Source organism: Vicia villosa, linkage group LG7 (assembly GCF_029867415.1).
Source record: "Vicia villosa cultivar HV-30 ecotype Madison, WI linkage group LG7, Vvil1.0, whole genome shotgun sequence".
Taxonomy (NCBI): Eukaryota; Viridiplantae; Streptophyta; class Magnoliopsida; order Fabales; family Fabaceae; genus Vicia; species Vicia villosa.
In genome coordinates, this window is record NC_081186.1 from 116,905,557 (window position 1) to 116,928,845 (window position 23,289).

Genomic DNA, 23,289 nt, shown 5'->3' on the forward strand with positions numbered 1-23,289 from the left:
AAGATCCGGCGCAATGACTGTCAATATATTGTAGAGCAGGTTGCTGCAAAGCTTAACACCTGGAAGAGAAACAGCTTATCGCTGGCTGGACGACTTACTTTGGCCAAAAGTGTGATAGAAGCAATTCCATTATACCCTATGATGACAGCAAAATTACCTAAGACTTGCATTGAAGATATTCATCGTTTGCAGAGGAAGTTTGTTTGGGGGGATACTGATGAGAATCGTAAAATCCATGCGGTGGCATGGGACACAGTTACGAAGCCTAAACATCTTGGGGGTACCGGTTTGCGTGATTTGCATGTTCTAAATCAGGTTTGTTTGATGAAGTTAGGCTGGCACATGTATAACAATGCTAGTGATTTGTGGTGTCAAGTGATACGAGGCAAATATAAAGTTCATGACAGTAACGATTGTTTAAATGCGAAGCCGGCGGATTCCAATCTGTGGAAAGATATTGTTAGTGTCATGCCTAACTTGTTGGAGACGGGAAGATGGATTGTGGGGGATGGAACTAGGATCAATGCTTGGGAAGATAATTGGCTTGGTCTTGAGTTCACTTTGAGTGAAATGAATATTAATATTCCTCGACCGCTGCAAGGAGCAAAAGTTTGTGATTTGGTGAACAATCTTGGTGAATGGAATACCGGAATCCTCGAAAGCTGGTTGCCTTCTCAATGGATGAGTGCGATTCAAGCTTGTTTGCCACCGAGCAAGGAGCCTTTAACTGACGTTTTCTGTTTTGCAGGTGCTGGCAACAGTGAGTTCTCTATAAAGGAGATGTTTACGGAGGTCGAAGGTTATAATCAATTGATTCCAGATCGGGACTGGTCTCGAATTTGGAAAGCTGAAGTTCCGGAGCGGTGCAAAACTTTCATGTGGCTTCTCAAGCATAACAGGCTCTTAACAAATTTCAGCAAGAGCAAAAAAGGCCTGGGAAATGCAAGTTGCAAGTTATGTGGATGCTCTTGTGAATCCACCATTCATGCTATGCGAGATTGCGCTAAATGTATGAGCGTTTGGAAAAGCTTGGTTCCCAGTGACATCCTTGTAAAGTTTTTCACAGTGGAAATCGAGGAATGGATTCACTTGAATCTCAACTACAATGGTGATACCAACCGGGGGTGGATGAATACTTGGATCATTGCTTGCCACGCTTTATGGACATGGCGTAATCTGGAAGAACACAATGAGGATTATGCTAGACCTATCGATCCTATTGTGCATATTGTGAAGAGGGGTGAGGAATATAAACAAGCAGCGAAGATCTTTAAAGTTAGTAAGGAAGATAGTCTGGGCCAGCAATATGTCGGGTGGAAGCCTCCTAGTTCTAACATGATCAAGCTTAACTCGGATGGTGCTTGTAAAGCTAATAATGCAGCCGGTTGTGGAGGCCTTTTACGAGATTACAAGGGTCAATGGAGAGGAGGTTATTCTAAATTCGTAGGGGAGTGTAATGCTAATGTGGCTGAGTTTTGGGGAGTGGTAGAGGGTTTGAAGCTAGCAAGAAAGCTTGGTGTTAGGAACTTGGAAATTAATACTGATAGTCTGCTTGTCGTCAAAGCGATTGAGGCTGGCAAAGTTGGGATGGTTGACTGTGTCGCTATGCTGCGTCGGATTATGGAACTCATGGGTGAATTTGAGGTGGTAATTATTTCTCATGTGTCTCGAAACGCAAACGCTTGCGCTGATTGTCTGGCCAAGCATGGTTGTAGGGGTGAAATCCTTCATCACTATACTGATCCTCCTCCGTTTCTAGCGGACCTTCTTGAAGCTGATTCGTGTGGAATTATTTTTCCGTCTGTTGTTCTTGAGTAGTCGTCTTTTCTTTTGGGCTTAGGCCCTCATTATAACCAAAAAAAAAAAAAAGTGAATCAAATATTACTGTATACATATTCCATATATATAAAGACAAATTTAAGAAATTCAATAGTAATAATATGAAATTTGTATAGACTAATGAATTGGTGATTTGATATTCCATATATAACCACCGTATCTCCTTTTAAAACAACACCACTTAATTCCATTTTAAAAAGTCAAAGAGAATTAATGCCATTATTTTAGTATATTTAATTTCTCATATATAATAATTCATAATTAAAGTAAATAAATTAAAAGTCATTATTTTAGTAAGTATTTTTTTTGTATCTAAGATAATTTATTTACTTTATTTATAAAAAAATATAATTACACAACCTAAATATATAACACGTTTTTTTTCTTCTTCTTATAAGAGTGTAGAAATACAGTATGAAAAAAAAAAGTATGTCACAAACAATAAAAATAAAAACTTGTTATATTTTGTGGTCAATGATAATATAAGTAGTATGTTATTATAGTTTATATATATATATATATATATATATATATATATATATATATATATATATATATATATATATATATATATATATATATATATATATATATATATATATATATATATATATATACATATATATATATATATATATGTATACATATATATATATATATATATGTAGATATATATATATATATATATGTAGATATATATATATATATATATATATATATATATATATATATATATATATATATATATATGTATATATGTATATATGTATATATATATATATGTATATATATATATATATATATATATATATATATATATATATATATATATATATATATATATATATATATATATATATATATATATACTTGTTAGAAACTTATATATATATCCTCATATATGATATATTTATTTATAAATATGCATAAACAAACACATAAATTATTTATAAAAAGCATTGACATTTAAAATACTTAAACTAAATATGCCAAGATTTATAAAAGTTGGTAACTAGGCATTACTACTGCTGCAAACTAGGGGTGTTCAAATCCAAACCAATCCAAATAAAAACCGCAAACCGATCCAAAAAAACCGAAAACCACGAAAAATCGAAGTTTATTGGATGTGTTTGGATGCCATTTTGTGAGAACCGCACGGTTCGGATTGGATTTCGGATTGATTTTTCAAAATCGATCCAAACCAAACCGAACCGCATGTATATGTATTTTGTACTTATTTATTTTTTATTAGTATGATATGTTACATAAATTTATTATTATATGATAATTAATTTTTTTTATCTTATCTATTAGCTTAGTTTAATCTATTTATTTTTATTATTTCATTTATTTCAACTATAATCGATCATTTTCCTTTTATAATATTAATTTTTAATAAACTATATGATATATATTATATCAAATCTATGATTTATTAGTATTTTTATAATATTAATAAAAATATAATTTGTAATTTGGATATCCAAAAATCGATCCAAATTAAAACGCATTAAATTGGATCGGATCGGATTGGATTTTTTTAACATATCATCCAAAACCGAACCAAACCGCTAGTAAATTTATTTTTGGATCGGATGAGTTTTTGCTTTAAAACCGATCTAAACCGAACCGCGAACACCCCTACTGCAAACGATACAAACAAAAAACACAACTTAGAAACAACAAAATTTTAGATTCGACGACAGAGAACAACAAAACACAATTAAATAGGTCCGAGACAATCCAAAACTTAAATTAAAACTTTAACTCAAATACCAAATAGATAATCCCCAATGTGAAAATAAACTGAGTTGTTACATAATTTAATCAAATATAAAAATAAAATAAACTCTTGTAAAATCCATCGCATGTTCTTATGCATTGTCTGACTTGTTAATTTTCTCCCAAGCCCTCTCCAAAATCAAACCATTTAATGTGTTGTAAGAATTCATTGTCAAATCTAATGCAATCCTTAGTCTTGTACCACCATCAACCTATAAAATAAAATATCATTATAATCAATGAAATTCACATAAATTAAAAATTGATTTTATGTTAAATGAAGAGTGACATACATAAATTTTATTCTAGTCTCCTCTTATTTGCTCCATCCATTTTATCACCCATACTCCACAGTCATTCCTAAAGTTTAGTTTCATCATTAGATAGACAACCTATCAATAAAAAATTTCAAAAGAATTAGAATATAACATACGAGTCGTATGCCTGCTTTCCCAAATCATTCGGAATAACTAGTTGAAATTCTGATATTGCTGGTTTCTGTGTAGCTCCATTTGCATAAAAAGAGGAATCCAAGAGTAAATCTTCCATATATATAGCCTAAAAATTAACCATACTTGTGTTAGTAATTATATTATATAAATATATAGGTTAGATTTAAATAAGAAAATGAAAAAATTCAAGTATATAAAATATAATTATAAAACATAAATATAAAACATGTGTAAATATGAAATAATTTACTTACACTTGAAATATCTTTTTTTGAAGAAGAAAAGTCTAAAATTTTTCTAGACTTAATGTAGAAACCTGTCGGTGAGCCGGTTGCTACCAAAATCGGGACGCAGGTCTTGTTCTTATGAGAAGGTGGATAAAATTCTTGAAGATTTTCTTTTAGCTTAAGTTCATGGTTTCTATCAATCTTTTTTGAAATCACATCCTTTTCTTTTGATCCATCTCTTTCAATCATTTCAGATTTATTAGGAGTGGATGTTTTGTGATTTTTAAAAGTCTGACAAAATTTCTCAAACTTAATCAACATAAATGTCTTAAAACCATCAGTATCTTGTATTACATCATCAAATCTTCTTTCCAATTTTGCCAACCTTTGTTGTAGCAAATAATGTTCACCCTAGTTATTAATATATTAACAATAATATCAGAAAATATAAAGTGTTCAAAATTATAAACAAATATTCTACAAATCAAAATAGATAAAATTAATTATAATTTAATTACTCCATGATCATCTGCTTTAACATGCATGTTAGCATATTCATCGTTATTTTCCATTCTCCTTTTCCAAACATAATTGATTTCTCTGTGACTGAAATAAAAAAAAACAAATAATCCTTATTCTCCATATATCCTAAAATAAAATTTATTAAAAAATATTCTATTTATTAAAATACCATATTCATACCTTAATGATATCATATCTTCAAAAGATGTATTTTGTTGAATGTATTCCTTTTTATCTGAACTGGCTTCTTTTTCTTCTTTGAACAGTAGAGGGTTCCATTCTATATAGTTTTCATTCTTTTGTTTCCTTTTGAGAGCATCATCTTGACTGTTTATTACATAAAATATGAAATATTATGAATTTATTCACAAATTCTATAACAATTTAACCATTGTTAAATTTTAAAAAAAAATATCAATTTATTTTATTATATAAAACGAAAATAGAAGAAACTAAAACAATTTAGAAGAAGCAACATTTGAGCATTTACCTGGAGGATGACAAATAAACTAGAGAAATGTTATTGCCACTAGAATCTAACAAACGACGCTTCACTCTTTTTTCGTTTGCCAAAGGAGATGTAACTGACTCTTCTTCCATCTCTTTTGCTTGAATATTGTAGGTTAACAATCCACTACTTGCAACTTTTGAAAATGAGAAGAAATGAGAATTGATTCAGTTAATGAGAAGAAATGCATAGTTTCATGATAAAGAAATTGATTCAATTAATGAAAATTGTAAAAATCTAAGGGAAAAAGTGAACTGCAGCCACCAAAATATTTAATATCACGTATTGCAAAACCTATAAGAAAAACTGAAAGGTCATACAATTATATCAAAGCTATAAATTATTTTCATTTTAATTTTAATTTTAAAATGAAACTAAATCCATTTTATTCAAGAGGAGTTGAGATTATTTTATATTAAATCACTTTCTCAAATTTAAATTTAGTTGGTACTTTTAAGATCATTTTAAAGTAAATCTCAATAAAATATTTTTATCGCAATGTATATGACAAGGAATAAACAACATAGTCCCACACAAGACATTCATCATGCCCTCACTACATGCTTGATTGTAGAGCAGTCCAACTTTTTTTGTAATGTCTATAGCAAGTAATCAACAACATATATCTCCATGGTAAATCAGACCTCCTGTTGCAAATAATTGACAGAAAAATTAAAATCCATCTAAGTAGAAAATTTATATGGAAATGAAGAAAAACAACACCAATTATAAGTAGTTTGGAAGAAAATCATTTGGCAAAAATAGTGAGAGTAATAAAAACTACATACATAAGTCAATATGATGAATCAACAGAATAGTCAATTTACCGGGTAAAAAGAAAATCTATTCAAATCTGATAACATTGTCAGTTTTGCATTAGGACTCATATTCTTTTTCAATCTATATATCTCTTTCTTATTTATTGGCTAAAATAGATGGACCATTTTTCTTGCAACCCATTTTTGCCGAACTCTCAACCTGTTCCAGCACACCTAAAAACTGATATGACAAAATAAATTGAATTAGTTATTTGACTAGCACACACAATTAACATCATCAGTTTTGTATTTACCCACCGATGTATTATGAGGAAAAATGTGTGCTCTAGGATACATAAGAGCATTCAAGTGTGATGAGAAGTTAACTGTTGGTGGAAATTGAGTAGATACTGGAATACTTTGAATGGGAATACCGTTAGAACCAAGAGTATAATTAGGAGCATATCCTAAACTATGGTTCCATGTTACATTTTGACCTTCCACTTTAACAGAGGGTATACCATATATAAGACTGCAACCGTGAATATTCTGTAACAAATAAAACCAAGATTAAAATATCAAAACATTGATTTTTCTTCTAACTAACTAAATGAAAAACTACTTACATTTTCAAAAGCTGTAGGAGTGTTTGGCATGTTCTCGTTTGATCGGCCAATCTCTTCATTTTCAATCTATTACAAAATTATAAAAATTGACAATCTCTTGTTAAATTTTATCAAAAAGAAATATAAAGTGTTTTAACTTACATGTTTTGATGTTTTTTTATTGATAAATTCTTTCATTGAACAAACAACATCAACATCTTTTTTCTTCTGCTGACTATCATAATTCTTATCAACACCCTGCATAAAAAATTATCATAATATTGAATTAAGAACCTAAATATTTACAAATAAAAATATATACAACATAGTGGTTGGAAACATACCTCACACCCTACATTTAATATTGCAACAGAGCCTTTGTCAACTTCATGTAGAACATCATTTTTACCTATATCTTGACACTTATGCTTTGTGTGACTGGTATTACAAGGGACACCTTTTGTATTACGAGAAGCACCTTTGGTCATGCGAGGAATGCCTTTGTTCTTACGAGGAGCACCTTTGGTCTTGGCCTGAATGGGATCATTAATAACATTTGTATTAGTCTTATGATTTCCATTGACATCACGACGCCTCTTTATTTTCTCACACAAACTATAAATCCCTTTCAAAGCCTCTTTAAAATCATCTGGATGCTTACAAGAAATATCACACAGACTATTAAACGCAGAAGACATAGTCCCTCGACGAAACATGACCATTTTCTCATCATCACATTCTTCAGAAGACATTGACGATATATAATCATCCTTTGCTGATATGGTCCATCTTTTACAAATCAAACTATTTGGAAATATGTTTATGTGCTCATGCCGCATGGCACAAATGATGTGAGAACATGGAATTCCTACCCGTTCAAACAAATTACAATCACATAAAAATTTACTTTGCGCCCTATCAAGATGAACTAGATATGTAGAATTTTTGTTGCAAAATCTATTCATCTTAAAAGTCACAACATTTTCGAGCTCAGAGCGTTCGATAACATTTACCGTGATCGCGTCTTCTATTTCATCTTGAACTTCCTTAAATTTTTTCCCAGTAAAGATCTTTGCAGCTTCAAGCTCCAACCCCTCCAATTTAGTTGTTAGCACGGGATCATAATAGAACGTTTTAAAATTAGACATTAACTCATTATGTCTGTATTCTTTTACAGCTCTTTCGAAACCGTGCAAGAAATCAACAAGACTGCTTTTATTCTGAACATACATCTTTATAAAAGAGTTGACGGCTTCAGAGATTGATGTAGTTCTTATACCACAAAAAAATTGTCTTGCATGTATGCACTAGCCCATATTCTCTTCATCTCATATGTTTTCTTAACCCATTTGTTATTTGATAAACCACAATCATCAACTACCCTCTTCCACTCATTTTCAAACTCGTCTAGAGTATAAGTAGCATAAATCAATGACTTAAATTCTTCCAAGAATTTTGGATTCTTCACATTCTCACAAGCATTTCGATGTAAATGCCATGAACAAAGACGATGCAACGAGTTTGGAAATACATCTCGAATAGCTTCTCTCATTGCAAGATCTCCATCTGTAACTACCCCTTTAGGATGTTTATGATACATTGCTTCCAAAAAAGTATTTAAAACCCACTTGTATGTCTCAGTTTTTTCATCAGAAACCAAAGCACAACCGAAAATTGTAGTTTCTCCATGATGGTTGAATCCAGAAAAAACAACAACAGGCTTGTCATACCTGTTCTTCTTATAAGTCGCGTCAAAAGCAATCACATCACCAAAACATTCATAATCAATCCGACTAGCTGAATCCGACCAAAATAAGTTTTCTAAACGTCCTTCGTTTGTTGTGGTAAACTTCGAAAAAAACATTGGATCATTATCAGCTTTAGCCTGTAAATAACTCAAAGCAGCAAAAGCATCCCCTCCTTCTATTCTTGCCATTGCTTCATTATTTAAGTAGTTATATAAGTCCTTTTTACAAAATCCAAGACCTTTATGACCACCTTTTTGAGCCATCATAAAACCTAAAATATGGCATGTTCTAACACCATGTGTGTGCAAGCCATCAACAAGAGCTTTATCCGATTCAGTCAATCGACGATACTTAGGAATCAAATGAACATAGTGTGATGGAGTTAACTCATGGTTATGAGAGGGCTCAAATACGGAAACTCTCCATTTTTCAGTCACAAGATTTAGAGCTACTCGAAACCTATCACGACATTCCATTCGTGTGGTTGGTCTTGGATCTCTACATCGTCCCCTCTTCTTATCACTTTTACCTTCTCTATTACAAACTAATTGACGAACAATTATATTCCCTTCATAATCACGTTTTACATCATCTTTTCTTATTGCAAACCCGTGACTTTTGGCATATATTTCATAGAAATTTATTGCTTTTTCCTGAGAAGAAAATTCCAAACCTCTTATATCATCATCTGTCAGGTCATTAATCTTTTTGTAAATATCCATGTCCTCTTTTCCTTCTTCATCACCGACATTATTACAATTAGCTAATTCTTCACAATCAATATCTCTGTAGTCTACATCCATTTGAACCTAATAAAAATACACAAACAAATATAAATATTTTAGATTCTCCATCTACATAACAATAAACTTTATGAGAACTAAAACCGCAACAAACATATACTTTTTCTCACAACTTTACTTTAACACTAAATCAAGATGTAATATTACTAATATGAATAGACCGTGTAAAAATTAGTGTTATTGAATTGCAAATTCTATAGTAGACTGTTGTTACTGCTATAATGTAAATTCTGCTATAATATATATTGAATATATTTGTGTAAAATATTATTTACACAATATATTTTGATTTACTTAATCAATATATGTTTGTTTGCTATAAGAATTTATGTCATTATTCAAAATGATTTTCCATTGTGACTCATCTTTCTCTCTTTGTAAATGCATTTAAATCAAAGAGTATAATAAATTTCCATAGCAGTACCAATGTTAATCATATCTTTCTCTCTTTTTCATAGCAGCAACAGTAACACAACAAAGATAATCCATAAACTACCAATGTTTAATACAAAACTCATCTATGAATATTATTAACATAAAGCAAATACAAAATTATCCATCTATGAATATTAATAACAGAGAAAGCAAATATTAAATTAAAGAAAAAAAAGAAGAGAAATTACCTTGTGAAAATGAATAGAAATCTAGCAAAGTATGGGTGTAGCAATGAAATATATGAGTGGGAGAGAAGAGATTCGTTGAGAGAATAGAAAAGATGCAGAAGTTGATGAAGTTAAGAAAGAAGAGATTGATTTAATGGAAGAGTTTAGAGAGTAGGGAATCAAAGTGTAGAAGAAGAAAGAAAAATGGTTTCAGAAGCGTTAAACACGAAAAAAAGAAGAAAGAAACTGAAAAGGTTTTGTTTTATTTTAAAACAAAATAAAAAATTACCATTAATATATTTGGGGTAAGTATATAATTAGTTAAAAGAATATATCTATTTGGTAATAAAATATAACACATCATAATGGACACCTAAGATCTTCTGCATTTGACAAGTCAGATGGGTAAGGTTACCCAACTTTTTTTGATGGGTAAATAAGAATCCACCTTTAAAATATTTAATCATAAATACCATTTCTCGTATATAAAAATATTGAGATCAATAATAGATTTTTTTTCCGTATACAGACTTCATTTTTGTTTAGGTATCATTTACAAAAATATTTGGATCAATAGTAAATTTCGTATATAGAAATATTTAGATCAATAATAAACTTTTTCCCGTATACCATTTTTGAATAAAAAATATTTGGGTCATAAATACCATTTTCGTAAATAATAGATTTTTTTCGGTATACAAATATTATTTTTGTTTAGGTATCATTTACAAAAATATTTGGATCATTATTAAATTTTTATATATTAAAATATTTAGATCAATAATATATTTTTTTCCCATATATCATTTTTAGATCAAAAATATTTGATCATAAATACCATTTCTCGTATATAAAAATATTTAGGTCAATAATAGATTTTTTCCCGTATACAGACTTCATTTTTGTTTAGGTATCATTTACAAAAATATTTGGATCAATAGTAAATTTCGTATATAAAATTATTTACTTCAATAGTAGATTTTTTTCCGTATACCATTTTTGAATAAAAAATATTTGGATCATAAATAACATTTTTCATAAATAATAATACAAATATTATTTTTACTTAGGTATCATTTACAAAAATATTTGGATCAATATTAAATTTTCGTATAAAAAAATATTTAGATCAATAATAGATTTTTTTCCGTATATCATTTTTGGATCAAAAATATTTGATCATAAATACCATTTATCGTATATAAAAATATTTAGATCAATAATAAAATTTTTTTCCCGTATACAAACTTCATTTTTGTTTAGGTATCATTTACAAAAATAATTGGATCAATACTAAATTTCGTATATAAAAATATTTAGATCAATAGTAGATTTTTTTCCCGTATATCATTTTTGAATAAAAAATATTTGGATCATAAATACCATTTTTCGTAAATAATAGATTTTTTCCGTATACAAATATTATTTTTATTTAGGTATCATTTACAAAAATATTTGGATCAATATTAAATTTTCGTATATAAAAATATTTTGATCAATAATAGATTTTTTGAATAAATTTTTTCTGTATATCATTTTTTACTAAAAAATATTTCAATCATAAATACGATTTTTCATATATAAAAAAAATATATATATATCAATAATAGATTTTTTTTGTGGAAGAAAGAAGTGAGAAAGTGATGAAAGAGAAAAAAAATAGAAAATGAAGAGAGATTTCATAAGCTTGATAAAATATATGAGTCGTATTATTTTAATAATAAAATTAAGAACTTTATGGTACAAATACCAAAAAACCACAATTTTAACCTGCTGACAAAAAATCAAATAAAAATATTTTTTACTTTTCCACCGTCATTAATTTTCTTATATTATAGATGAAATTCAACAATCATCTATTGTAACTTACAAACATCCTATTAAAATTTACGCAAAAATCAAATTATAAAAAATTTAACAACTAAAACTTACTCAACACATAAACTATTATAAGTAGAGACGTGAAAGTTGATTTGTACCATAGCTTTATTAAAAAGAAAGAAAGAAAACTGATAAAAAGAAGAAGAATAAACAAAAGAAAGACAACTTTCTCTCGTTTTTTCCCCTTCACTACTGCTATCTCAAGTGATTAATCAAGTTAATTAACAAAGATAAACTTGTTTTATTTGGCGTATTACATAAAAATATACTGTACTTGACAACTAAGATTTGCCTTTAAGTAGTTTATTCCACTTACCAACTCTTTAGGCATATAAAAACAACTTTATCTAATAGTATACTATCTACCATAAGATAGTCTCATTTTATTTTGTAAATAAGTATTAGGTGGTGTTTAAAATACATATTTGAATGTCCTTTAAAAGTAAGATTTTTCAGTATAAAAAGTTTTAAAATTCTGATAATTTAAATTTTGATGGTAAGATATGAATGAATATGATCAAAATTGTCTAACACTAGACCTCAAGGTCATTTTGTATGATACAATTGATGTTGTCTAAAAATATTTTAATATATATATTCATCAATGAATTATCAAATCTCTTCTATTATTATTATTATTAATTTGACAAGAAAGTAATTTCAAATTTATGTAATGAGTTTTGTCGTTTATCTAGTTGACGAAGAGTGAAATACGTTTAAATGGTTGAGCAGTTAGGTGTGTATGAGATGATCAACTATCCTGCTTTTATTTTATGCAGGTGATCGTATCTATATCTTTCAAACTTACTCTCTTCGAAAACAAATTGTATACGAGGATTCATGATCGCCGACTCATCAGTTGGTTTGATAGGCGTTAGTTGTGTAGCAGATTTATTGTTCTTGCGCGATTATATGTTCTTAGCTATTTTTATAGTTTTTTTTTTTTTACTTATATATGAGTCCTGTTTTGCTATTTAAAAAAAATATCTAAGAACCAATTAAAAAATTTCAAGCATATTTTGATTGAAATCTAGAAACTTTATTTTAATGAACTTTTCACTTCATTAACTTAAAAGTAAATTCATCTCCTTATTACAAGTATCAAGAGAGGCAAAGAAGTAAAGGGTGATGTTGATCGATGCTAGAAATCAAAGGTTAATACTTAATATCACTTCTAAGCTAACAACAATCCACATATGTTACATGTAATATGGTACAAGAAGCAAATTCCTAGAAATCAAGTACACAAAACATAAAAAACTAATTCTATGTATAATGATGTGAAGGTGTAATCTTGATAACAAGGCCAGGGAAGACATCATCAGGGTCATGATATGAGGATTATTCTCAACAATAAAAGGGTCATCACACTTATCACTAATTGTATGAAGTGTCTCACCTTCACCAACCACATAGATTTCATCACAATATGGTCGTTTGTACAATACGAGGTTTCTCTCATGATTTTGATGAAGCATAGAGGTGTCTTGAAATATACATAGAACTATGAGTGCTACAAAAACAATAGAACAATACCATGAAGCTGTATCAGCTATGTCTTTTAAACTTAGAGAGACTACTCCTTTTCTTGAGTTGAAGGAAGCCATGATGATCAAGAAAACAAAGAAAGTAAGATTGGTGAGAGGAAAGAGTGCTTTGGAAATTGTTGTTATAAATAATGAAAAGAGATAAAAAAAAGGGGGCATGATGTGTGTGAGGGTCAGTTTTGGCGGTTAGTAAGAAAAAGGGGTTGAGGTGGGGAATATGGGGAAGATCATGGTGTTTACGTCAATCAAGCACATTCTCAATGTAAAATATAAAATAAGTTACATTCTTTTTTTTCTTCTTATTTTTAGTTTAAAGTCTTTCAAATCACATTCCTTTTTAAGTCTTTAAGGTCTAACTTGATTTGAAAATGTCTATAATGTTATATCCTTCAAATCCTTATAATTGTTTATGTGAATTTTCTATAAAATAAAGTTTCTTATAAGTTTAAAATACAAATTAGCAATGTAACACTAAACTATTTTCTTATAAAGTTAAAGTAGTCCTGCTAGATACAAATTGTCTATTAAAAAAAAGAGTATTGAATCATTGAGTTTTTAGTTGAGCAATTCGATTACTGATTGAATTATAAGATTAGATTGGACAAAATTTAATAATTTCGTTGAATAAACATGTCTAATAACAAAATTATATATTTATTAAACCAGTCGAACTGGATGATTCGATCTCTAAAAAAAATGGCACCTACAAAATTTAAAATTTTGAAAATACCATAATTTCACAAGTTCATTCATTAAATTCAAATTTTAAACATGGTTCCTCAGACGGATATGAGGAAAGACACCCTATCTCAATATATTTTCGAATCGAGGTCATCCAGGATGGCGGGGCAGCAACATCCACGACTGTCACTCTTTTACCCAAGGATTTGATGCTTGGAGCTTTCTTGGTTTCTTGCATGAAAGAATGATTAATCCCCAAACTCCTTGTGCCAGTCAACTAGGATAACATATTAGCGTGAGTATTTTCTACTCGTAGAACGTGAGTGATCTCAAATACCTTAAATCTAGCTAGCTTTTTGGTAGCTAGTTTGAGGTATCGTTGCAATAACATATCTTTATCCTGGGCCTCCTCTCTTATTTGAGAAACGACTAATTAGGAGTCTGTTTGTAACTTGATATCGTCGACCCCCTTTTCCTCAACTTGATATCGTATTCAGTATGGTTGTTGGTGGTAGGAAACTCGAACCTCGAAGAAACCCTTACTACAAGCCCATATTTGTTTTCCAAAATTATGCATGTGTCACTTCCTTGGCTATTGGTTCCATCAGTAAATACCATCCACGTGCGATATGACTCTAGAGGTACCAAAGTCAAGGGATAAAGCTCCTTCCACTTGGTCAATCCATAGGAAACCTGTTCATAAACCACTGCAATGTTACGGTTAAGAAAACAAATGGAAAAATAGAAAAGTGATCAAAATAAAATAAAAAAATATAAAAACCTGATTATAAATCAAATAAAATAAGATAACGAAGCTACAAATTGTTTGAGATTTTTTTGAAAATATGAAAATAGAAATTAAATCAAATAAAATAGAAAAACGAGGAATTTGCGATTTTGAGCGTCGAAATCCTTTACAATTCTATTCTAAAGGAGTATTGTTCCTCGATTTTTTTCTGAACTTCTGGAAAAAATTTGGAGCAAATCAAAATAGTAGTTTCAGAATTCGGCTGATAGGCTGGTATTTATCACTCTGCTGCAACCGGAATTAGAGTGACGGAAGATTATTCGTAACTGTCAGAAACGATGGTAAAGGATTTTTTGTGGATGGGTGTAAAATTATGAGAGTTGTTGATTGTTAGTGTATGGGAACGGAGAATTTGGTAGAGGTGAATGTTTGATTAATAGTTAAAAATAATGGTTGTTAGTTATTTATAATAAAACATTAGGTTAAAAGGAAAATGGGCTTGGACCTCACTAAGAGCTTAATTTATTTTATTTTCCTTATTTTGAATTATTTAAATGAGTAAATCAAAGCAATTAAAATAAAATAATTTAAGGGGTGATTAGATTAAAATTGTGGCCCAATAATGAATTTGCTCAATTTGGATTTTATGCACTGACTTAAAATTTCCCAACTTTCACCAGCCATAATTTTCTCAATTTTCATTATTTGGGAATAATTTTGAATTTGTTGGTAAGCTTAGGGTGTCCTCTTCAATTATTTTCGCATTTGAAGATTTTTATTTTTAAAAATGAGAGAGCAAATTTCGGGGTATGACAATATTAGACATCTCATGTGGACAGATAGCAAAGAGGTTTAGGTTCGCCTGAAGAGATTCAACTAACATGGACCTTACTTCCAAGGGAAGCCCAAACCTATCCTCACCGACCGCATAGGGTTATTGCTGAGCTGAACGAATTCAAACTCACCATTCAAATTAGGTCTAACTCCATTCTTGTGTGCGTCCAGGTCAAAGGTATTAGTATTTGAATGATCTTCTTCTGCCCGAACATCAATGCGAAGATGCCGTCCAAGACGAGTTCGTTGATTTGCCTAGCTTCCTCCAGGTCGACACTAACACTGGCCGACCTTCCTTCCATATCGTGATAGGTTACTTTCAAGTGGACTAGTGATGTCACTTCATTTAGCTTTGATATGAAGGATCTCTTCAGGATACCTCTAAAGGCACTTTTGTACAAGAATACAATGATATTGAGGACGACCTTCCTTTCGAGCGTTCCTCCTCCTATCGTTAAGGACAGATCTGTCGCTTCCCGAGGGCGAGTTGTCTAGTTATTGAAGACTAACAGATCTCCTCCGTTATATGGATTCTGATCTTCTTGCTGGATGCCTAACATCTTGAATGTGTTTGCATAGAGGGCGTTGCAAAAACTGTTGTCGTCCACGAGGAATCCTGTCAGATTTTGAAGAGTGATGGTGATTGCAATAATCAAATGTAGAACGAAGTTTGGAATTCCATTGATCTTTTCGCCATCTAGAAAACCTAACTCCAATCGATCTCTGCTTCATGGAACATCAGTGTTTGACGTGAATAGAAGACAATCTGGCAAAGGACATGTGTTGGATGGTGCAGTAGCGCATTATTCGTCGATCAATGATAATTTGTGAACGATTGATCTTATGAATGTACTGAGCATATTTGACATGACTACCGAATTTACTGTCTCTGCTCCTTTTGCTTCTAGTAGAGGTCTGATTTCAGATCGAGTTTGATCTGGTAATGAAATTTCATAGGAATCAGAAGTCGATTCCCATAGTGTAATACAGCGGGAGAACTGACTTTTTAAAAATGTGCGGATAGCTGGAGTCGCCACCGACTTTTATTTTATCCAATTTTGGAAAAGGCTAAAAGAACAGGAAAGATCTTTTAAAAATACTTGAGTTCGGGGGTAGGTTATACAAAGGGAAGGTGTAAGCACCCTTTGTATCCATGGTTATACATGGGCTCTTAATTGCTTAGCTCACTTTTGAATTGTTTGGTTTGTTTGAAAGAGTGTAGTGTGTGTTTAGAAAAACAGTTTGAAAAAAGACTTTAACCTTGTAAATAAAGTGTAGCCTTTGAAATTATTTTGAAAAAGAGTGAGGTGTGAAAAGCATTTTGTTTGAGCAAGCAATTAAAAGTAACATACCCTAAGTGCGTAAGGTCTATCTTGTTCTTAAAGACTTTCGTTTAAGGGAAAGGGACTATCCACACCATTAGTTAGTGGGAAGTCCTTTCATTGGATGTAAAGGGTCATCGAAAGGTCATTGAATAGTCATAGGGGCTATCCATACCATAAAGAGGGTAGGAAGTCCTATGCATTGGATGTGAATAATCATAAAAGGAAACAAGTAAGGATACCTTAGCATTCAAAGGGACTATCATCATTTCATCGAGGGACGAGATCATTTATATCGTAGGCAACATCGAAGGGACCATGATCTTTAAATCGGAGGGACTATGATGATTTACATCGGAGGCAACATTTGCTAAGGTATCCCTACGCTCGAGGGACTTGACTATTATTCGTCGAAAGGCAACATAAGAGAGGATTACCCTAAAGGTGAGTGTGTGAACAAAAACGGTTGATTTATTTAATCCTGAAAATTAGGGTTATTCTAGTTTGATTTTATCTTGTCATACAATCCTATTAACATACATCTAAACAGTTTATAGCAGTTATAAGGGTGCGGAAAGTAAATGCGGAAAAATAAATCTACGCTATTACAGGGCTTCGGGGATTTGGGATACATAACCAAAAATGGGGGATGCAGAAAAGTAAATGTGCGAGAAAAGTAAATCTACGCTATTACAAAAATAACCTTGCGACCTATACATCGATTTCTAGAATTTAAATCAAAAATAGTAAATAAACACGCATGCGACAATCATAGAGAGTTTTTGAGAGGGAGAAGAAGATCGAGAAAGACAGTGAAAAAACATTTGATTCTGAATTTAGTTAGAACCCTAATTAGTCTAAATTAATTAACTAATTTATGTACCAATTAATTAAATTAACTAAACCTAATTATAGTTAAAAATAAAAACCTAATTAAGTAATTATCTAAATAATTAAATTCCTAAATCAAATTAATCAATTAAATAAAAAAACTAAGCCTAATTGTAGCTAATCCTAATTGTCCGTTATCTATCCCTAACTAATTATTAATAACTAATCGAATTGTTTAATGGTTAATTAGGTTAGTTAAATAAATAAACAAAACAAAAAAAAAGCAAACAAAAGAAAAAGGAATAGAATAATAAAAAAAAAAGGAAGAAGGTGGGGCGCATTATCCAGTGTGGAAGGGTTCTGAGGATCCATGGTGGGCGTGCTCTTTTGATCCTTCTGATCTAGCTTCGTGTGAATCTGAAGGCTGATATGCGAGGGCGCATCATGGGCATGCACAAGCGAGACGCGCGAGATCTTCAAGTAAGAACAATCTGCAAAATATACAAAAATAAAACGCAAGGGGCAGAGATCGAACCCATGCCCTTGCGCACCAAAGCCATAAGACCCTCTTCTCCACCATTCAATCACTTTTCGCTCGCTGTGAACAAAACCACAAACAATTAATAAATAAAAAAGGGAAAAGTTTTGGTTTGAATTTTCAAAATAGTCAGACGAGGGACCCAGTATCCTTAGATGGACCAATCAGAAAGAGCTAGAGCAATTTGAATTTTTAACCGACTATTCAAGTTATGACACACATGGTCAATGGTCCCATTTACTATTCATCATCTCCCCCACACAAATAACTATGGATCTGCTTGGACTTAGCTACGAAATCAGCTTCTGAGTCCAATGGTGCCATCTTTTTGTCCTGAAACAACTGGGAAGTGGGAGAATGAAGAGCTATCTTTGTTATGCCCTAGCTATGGTGGAACTTGGCTCACGCGTCTAAGCTCTTATTTAATGGTTCCAAGCTGTTCTAAACTTCATCACAAACTCATGCAAAATGTTAGATTTGATTAAAATACATTAAAGCATGGAAAACGAAATACAAGAATGTATGGAACAACATGAACATGATGCAACCAATGTACATGTTATGGGACACCATCAATAGTCCATTACCACTCTATATTACCTTGTGGAGAGATTAGAATGGTTAGTTGGTATTGAAACAGGCTGCACAACGGAATTCAAATTTCACCTTATCTTTGATATTTTTATGAGTATGGTTAGGGTTTGTGAGCAAGGATTTAGTCCCCTTGAATGTTAGAACTCTTGTGTATATATAATGGATTGCATTAGGTCAAAAATATGGAATCAAATCTTGATAATTTGTGAGATTGATATTTGATTTTCAATCATATTCAATCTTTCTAAATTTGCTTCAATCTTCTTCCAATCATACCAATCTTGTTTATCAATAAATTTGTATCAAATATATGGCATTTGATGATTGATTCTGATTGGAAACCAAAGCCAAATCAAATCTTTTATATTTTCTTCAATTATTTGATTTAAATTGTATTTTAAATGAATAAAAATTCAATAAAAATAGAATAAAAATCAAATGATCATGGGATTGGGCTTGGACACTCTTGATAACCTTAGTAGCAAGTTTGGGTCATACAAGAATAGGCCCATTTACAAGAAAATCAATTTTGGACCTTATTTGCTTCATGCACTCCTTCAAAAATTGGCCAACTTCATCAATGCATAACTCCTTCAATTTTTATGCTATGGACGTGTTCTAGGAATTTTTGGAAATCCCAAGATGTCCTCTACAAGCCACTTTGTAACCTTTTTGGCATTTGATGATTTTATCTTGAAGATATTGGCTTTAACAAAAAATAGCTTTTGGTGGACTTCTAAAAAGACCTGTAATGTTTTAGCTCACATCTCCCAAATGAAGCATTTTTGGCCTTTCTCTATGAGAGACAAATTTGTAGAGAATTAAATTTCCTTCAAAATGAGCTTTGGTTGGATAATTTCTGATGCACCATGTGAAAGTTATGGCTGGTCAAAGTTCAGTTGACTTTTAGTTCAAAAACCCTAATTTAGAAACTTTGAGTTTTGTTGATTTCTGAACTTTTCTTGCTGAATCATGATCAACCTTTGATAAAATGATGAATGTCACTTAAAATGAAGGATGTTGACCAAAAATCTTGACTTTTGACTGTATGTTGACCACAATTGACTTTTAGGTCAAACTAGTCGGCTGTTGACTTTTTAAACATTTGACTGAGCAATCTTGTGAACCAAAGCTTGAGACTTGGCATAAGGATCCTTTGAGACATGTGGGAGGCTATGAAATCCACTTGAGACCTTAGGAGCTCCATATTCCTTGAGAAAACCAAAACCCTAATTCAGGTGTTCATTGCTTAGGAGGCAAGTAAGTGTCTAACCCTTGTATATTCTTGGGGAATCATTGAGATTGAGGAGATCTTGAAATGAATTGTGTTAAAAACGGGAGGGCAAATTTGAGGGTGCAACACATAGACAACGCCATTACTCCGTCTTGTAACCACAAATGGATACAGATGGTGAACTGAAGATCTTGAACCAGCGGTGCCCAAGTCAATTCAAGATTCAAGATGGGTGTAATTAAATACGGAGATCAAAAAATACACCTTGTTTTTTTTGTGTGAACTATTTTTACACCTTATATCACTACAACGAGGAAGGGCTTTTAAAGCGCTTTTTTTGGCCTTTAACAGCGCTTTAAAGCGCTGCCAAAGCCAGCGCTGGCATAGGCTACGAAAGCGCTTTTAAAAGCGCTCTGGTAGGCCCCCCTATAAGAGCGCTTTTCTGGAAAAAGCGCTCTTGTAGGCCCCCCTTTAAGAGCGCTTTTCAGTAAAAAGCGCTCTGGTAGGCCCCCCTTTAAGTGCGCTTTTTCCAGAAAAGCGCTGTGATAGCCCCCCCTGTGAGAGTAAAAAATAAAAAAAAAACGCAACATACTAAAGCGCTTTTGTAAAAGCGCTCTTATAGGGTGGGCTTTAAGAGCGCTTTTTCCAGAAAAAGCGCTCTGATAGCCCCCCTATAAGAGCGCTTTTACAAAAGCGCTTTAGTATGTTGCTTTTTTTTTTTTTTTTTTTTGCTTTTTTATTAATCTTTGGCAGCGCTTTTAAAAAGAAGCGCTTTAGTATGTGGGCCTTTAAGAGCGCTTTTTAGAAAGCGCTTTAGTAGCTAAATGAGGTATTTTAATGTGCAGCCTGTAATTTAATCCTCCCAGTCGACCTGTAATATTTTCGACCTGTAATATGTTTTCAGCCTGTAATATTTTCGACCTGTAATTTATTTTCGACGATATTATTTCAGCCATCAGTAAGACAATATATATATATACTAATATAATACCATTATAATATCCAAAATTATATATATACATCATTACAACATCAATAATATTATAGTACTTCAATTCGACACAAATCCTACATGAAAAAGCGCTTAATATAAAAATGACACAAATCCTCTTTTATTTCTTCCAACTTAAGTTTCGGGTATCCAGCGGCACGGAATTCGTCAAGGTACTACAAAACAAAAACAAAATATGAATGATACATTTAGTTAAATGTAATAAATTATATGAAATTATCTTAAGTTATAAATTCATACCGTGAGCGGAATCTCTAATTGATTTGCCTGAAGGATTTCTTTCATAAACCTCAATACAAAGTATCCGCAATCGTAACTGTTTTTCTGTTGCGGACACTACATAGAAAAACAAATAAGATTCTATAGTTGTGCATTCTTTTATCAAGTAGCATAAATATATTATAAGCAACATTGTGAAAAATAATGTACCTGCACTTGGATCCAAGTAATGTTGCTAGATTTAGTTCGGGATACCTGTGCGTCCCGTTGACTTCGGAACACTTGTATTGATCTAATTAACAAATATATAAAAGCATATGTTTAGATCAATCCCACAAATAAGTAAATATATATATAAATATACACGAATATATATTTAGAACGATCCCCTAAGCCCGACTTTTGATTACGGGCAGAAGCAAAACCGATAAAAAAACAGTCCCGAAATGAACATATAAGTGCATGAGCAGCTCCGGAATCGTCAAAATAGTATAGTTACATGTAAAGAAGTCGACAAACGGATACATGGTTCAAAAGTTATGTACAAAACGAGAATATGCACCAAAATTGAATAAGTACTATACTATTGATTAAAACAATCGGTACAAATTGAATAAAACAAATTAGTCGGAATATGTATACTATTACCTTTATCACTAACGTCTCTTTCTTTTCTTGGTAGGATTGTGTTCTACGCGTCTCTTAACAACGCGGACGGTTGGATTGATCCAAATACCCTCATTATGATCATTTCTAGTACAAGATTCATTCTCATTTTGATCGTTTCTTGTACAAGATTCAATGCCAACACCAATATCACCTTGATCTTCAATGTTTTCATCTACTATTTTGTTAGATAAAAGCACTATAGACCATTTCGTACTTGTCGGATCATTGACATAGAACACTTGTTTAGCTTGAGAGGCTAAAATGAAAGGCTCATCTTTGTACCCTACCCTATTGAGATCCACTTGCAAAAATCCTGACTTATCCATTCGTATGCCACTATTATTTTCAACCCACTTGCAACCAAATACAGGAATCTGAAACTTCGCGTAATCAAACACCAAAATGCGCTCGATAACCCCAAAATATGACAAATTTGCAAATTTCGGATTTAAGTCATTCGCACTTGATATGTGCATTGCTTCAGCTACCAAGGTAACACCACTATTTTGCATAGTACTTTTATCATCCTGTTCTTTGGTATAAAATGTGTATCCATTAATAGCGTATGCGCTATAAGAAAGCACAATTACAGTTGGACCATAGGCTAAACATCTCAACCTTTCTGTTACTGAAGCAGGATCTGAACGATACTTTGAATAAATATGATCCCTAAACCACGGTATGAAACTTCGATTGTGCTCTCGTACTATCCAGTTCTCATTTCTATTTGGATTTAAATCTCGGAGAACAACCTTGTGCATTTCAACATACGGCTCAACCTCAATCTCATTGTGCAGAACATACAAGTGCGCTTGATCCCGTTCGACCATTGATACTGTCACAACTTTATTTCCAATTAGCCTTTTTCCTTCTTTTTTTTCGACAATATGAGATTTGGGGAGTCCAATTGATTGAACATTTGACAGATATTCAGTACAAAACTCAACCGCTTCTTCAACAACGTATCGTTCGGCAATACAACCCTCCGGTCGACTTCTGTTTTTCACGTACCCTTTTAATATTTTCATATAACGTTCAGCAGGGTACATCCATCTCATATAAGCTGGTCCGCACAATTGTGTCTCTTTCACAAGATGAACGACTAGATGAACCATTATGTCAAAAAACGAGGGAGGAAAATACATTTCAAGATCACATAAAGTAACAACTATCTCTTTTTGCAATGTTGGTAAGATCGCGGGATCGACCACCTTACTGCAAATTGACCTGAAGAAGAAACACAGCTTAGTTATTGCGCTTCTTACTTTTTCTGGCAGAATAGAACGTATACCTATTGGTAAAAAATGTTCCATTATAACATGACAATCATGCG

General features: G+C 31.7%; 2 protein-coding genes across 2 annotated transcripts; both read right to left on the reverse strand.

Annotated features, from left to right (window-relative positions):
* Positions 1–6,846: 6,846 nt before the first annotated feature.
* Positions 6,847–7,925, reverse strand: LOC131620056 (protein FAR-RED IMPAIRED RESPONSE 1-like). Its single transcript, XM_058891080.1, has 2 exons — positions 7,038–7,925; positions 6,847–6,951 (listed from the first exon to the last, which is right to left on the reverse strand). Exons 1-2 carry the CDS (start codon positions 7,923–7,925, stop codon positions 6,847–6,849), a joined length of 993 nt encoding a protein of 330 aa, XP_058747063.1.
* Positions 7,926–7,966: 41 nt separating this feature from the next.
* Positions 7,967–9,290, reverse strand: LOC131620057 (protein FAR1-RELATED SEQUENCE 5-like). The gene has a single exon (XM_058891081.1). It carries the CDS (start codon positions 9,242–9,244, stop codon positions 7,967–7,969), a length of 1,278 nt encoding a protein of 425 aa, XP_058747064.1. The 5' UTR covers positions 9,245–9,290.
* Positions 9,291–23,289: the final 13,999 nt, after the last annotated feature.

What these genes read in the sequence shown, in the direction of transcription:
- LOC131620056 (XM_058891080.1), bottom strand. Translation starts at nt 7,925, where the DNA reads ATGTATGTTCAGAATAAAAGCAGTCTTGTTGATTTCTTGCACGGTTTC. An exon ending in TATTAAATGTAGGGTGTGAG is followed by an intron (nt 6,952 to 7,037) that starts GTATGTTTCCAA and finishes TTTTTTATGCAG; the next exon opens with GGTGTTGATAAGAATTATGA.
- LOC131620057 (XM_058891081.1), bottom strand. Translation starts at nt 9,244, where the DNA reads ATGGATGTAGACTACAGAGATATTGATTGTGAAGAATTAGCTAATTGT.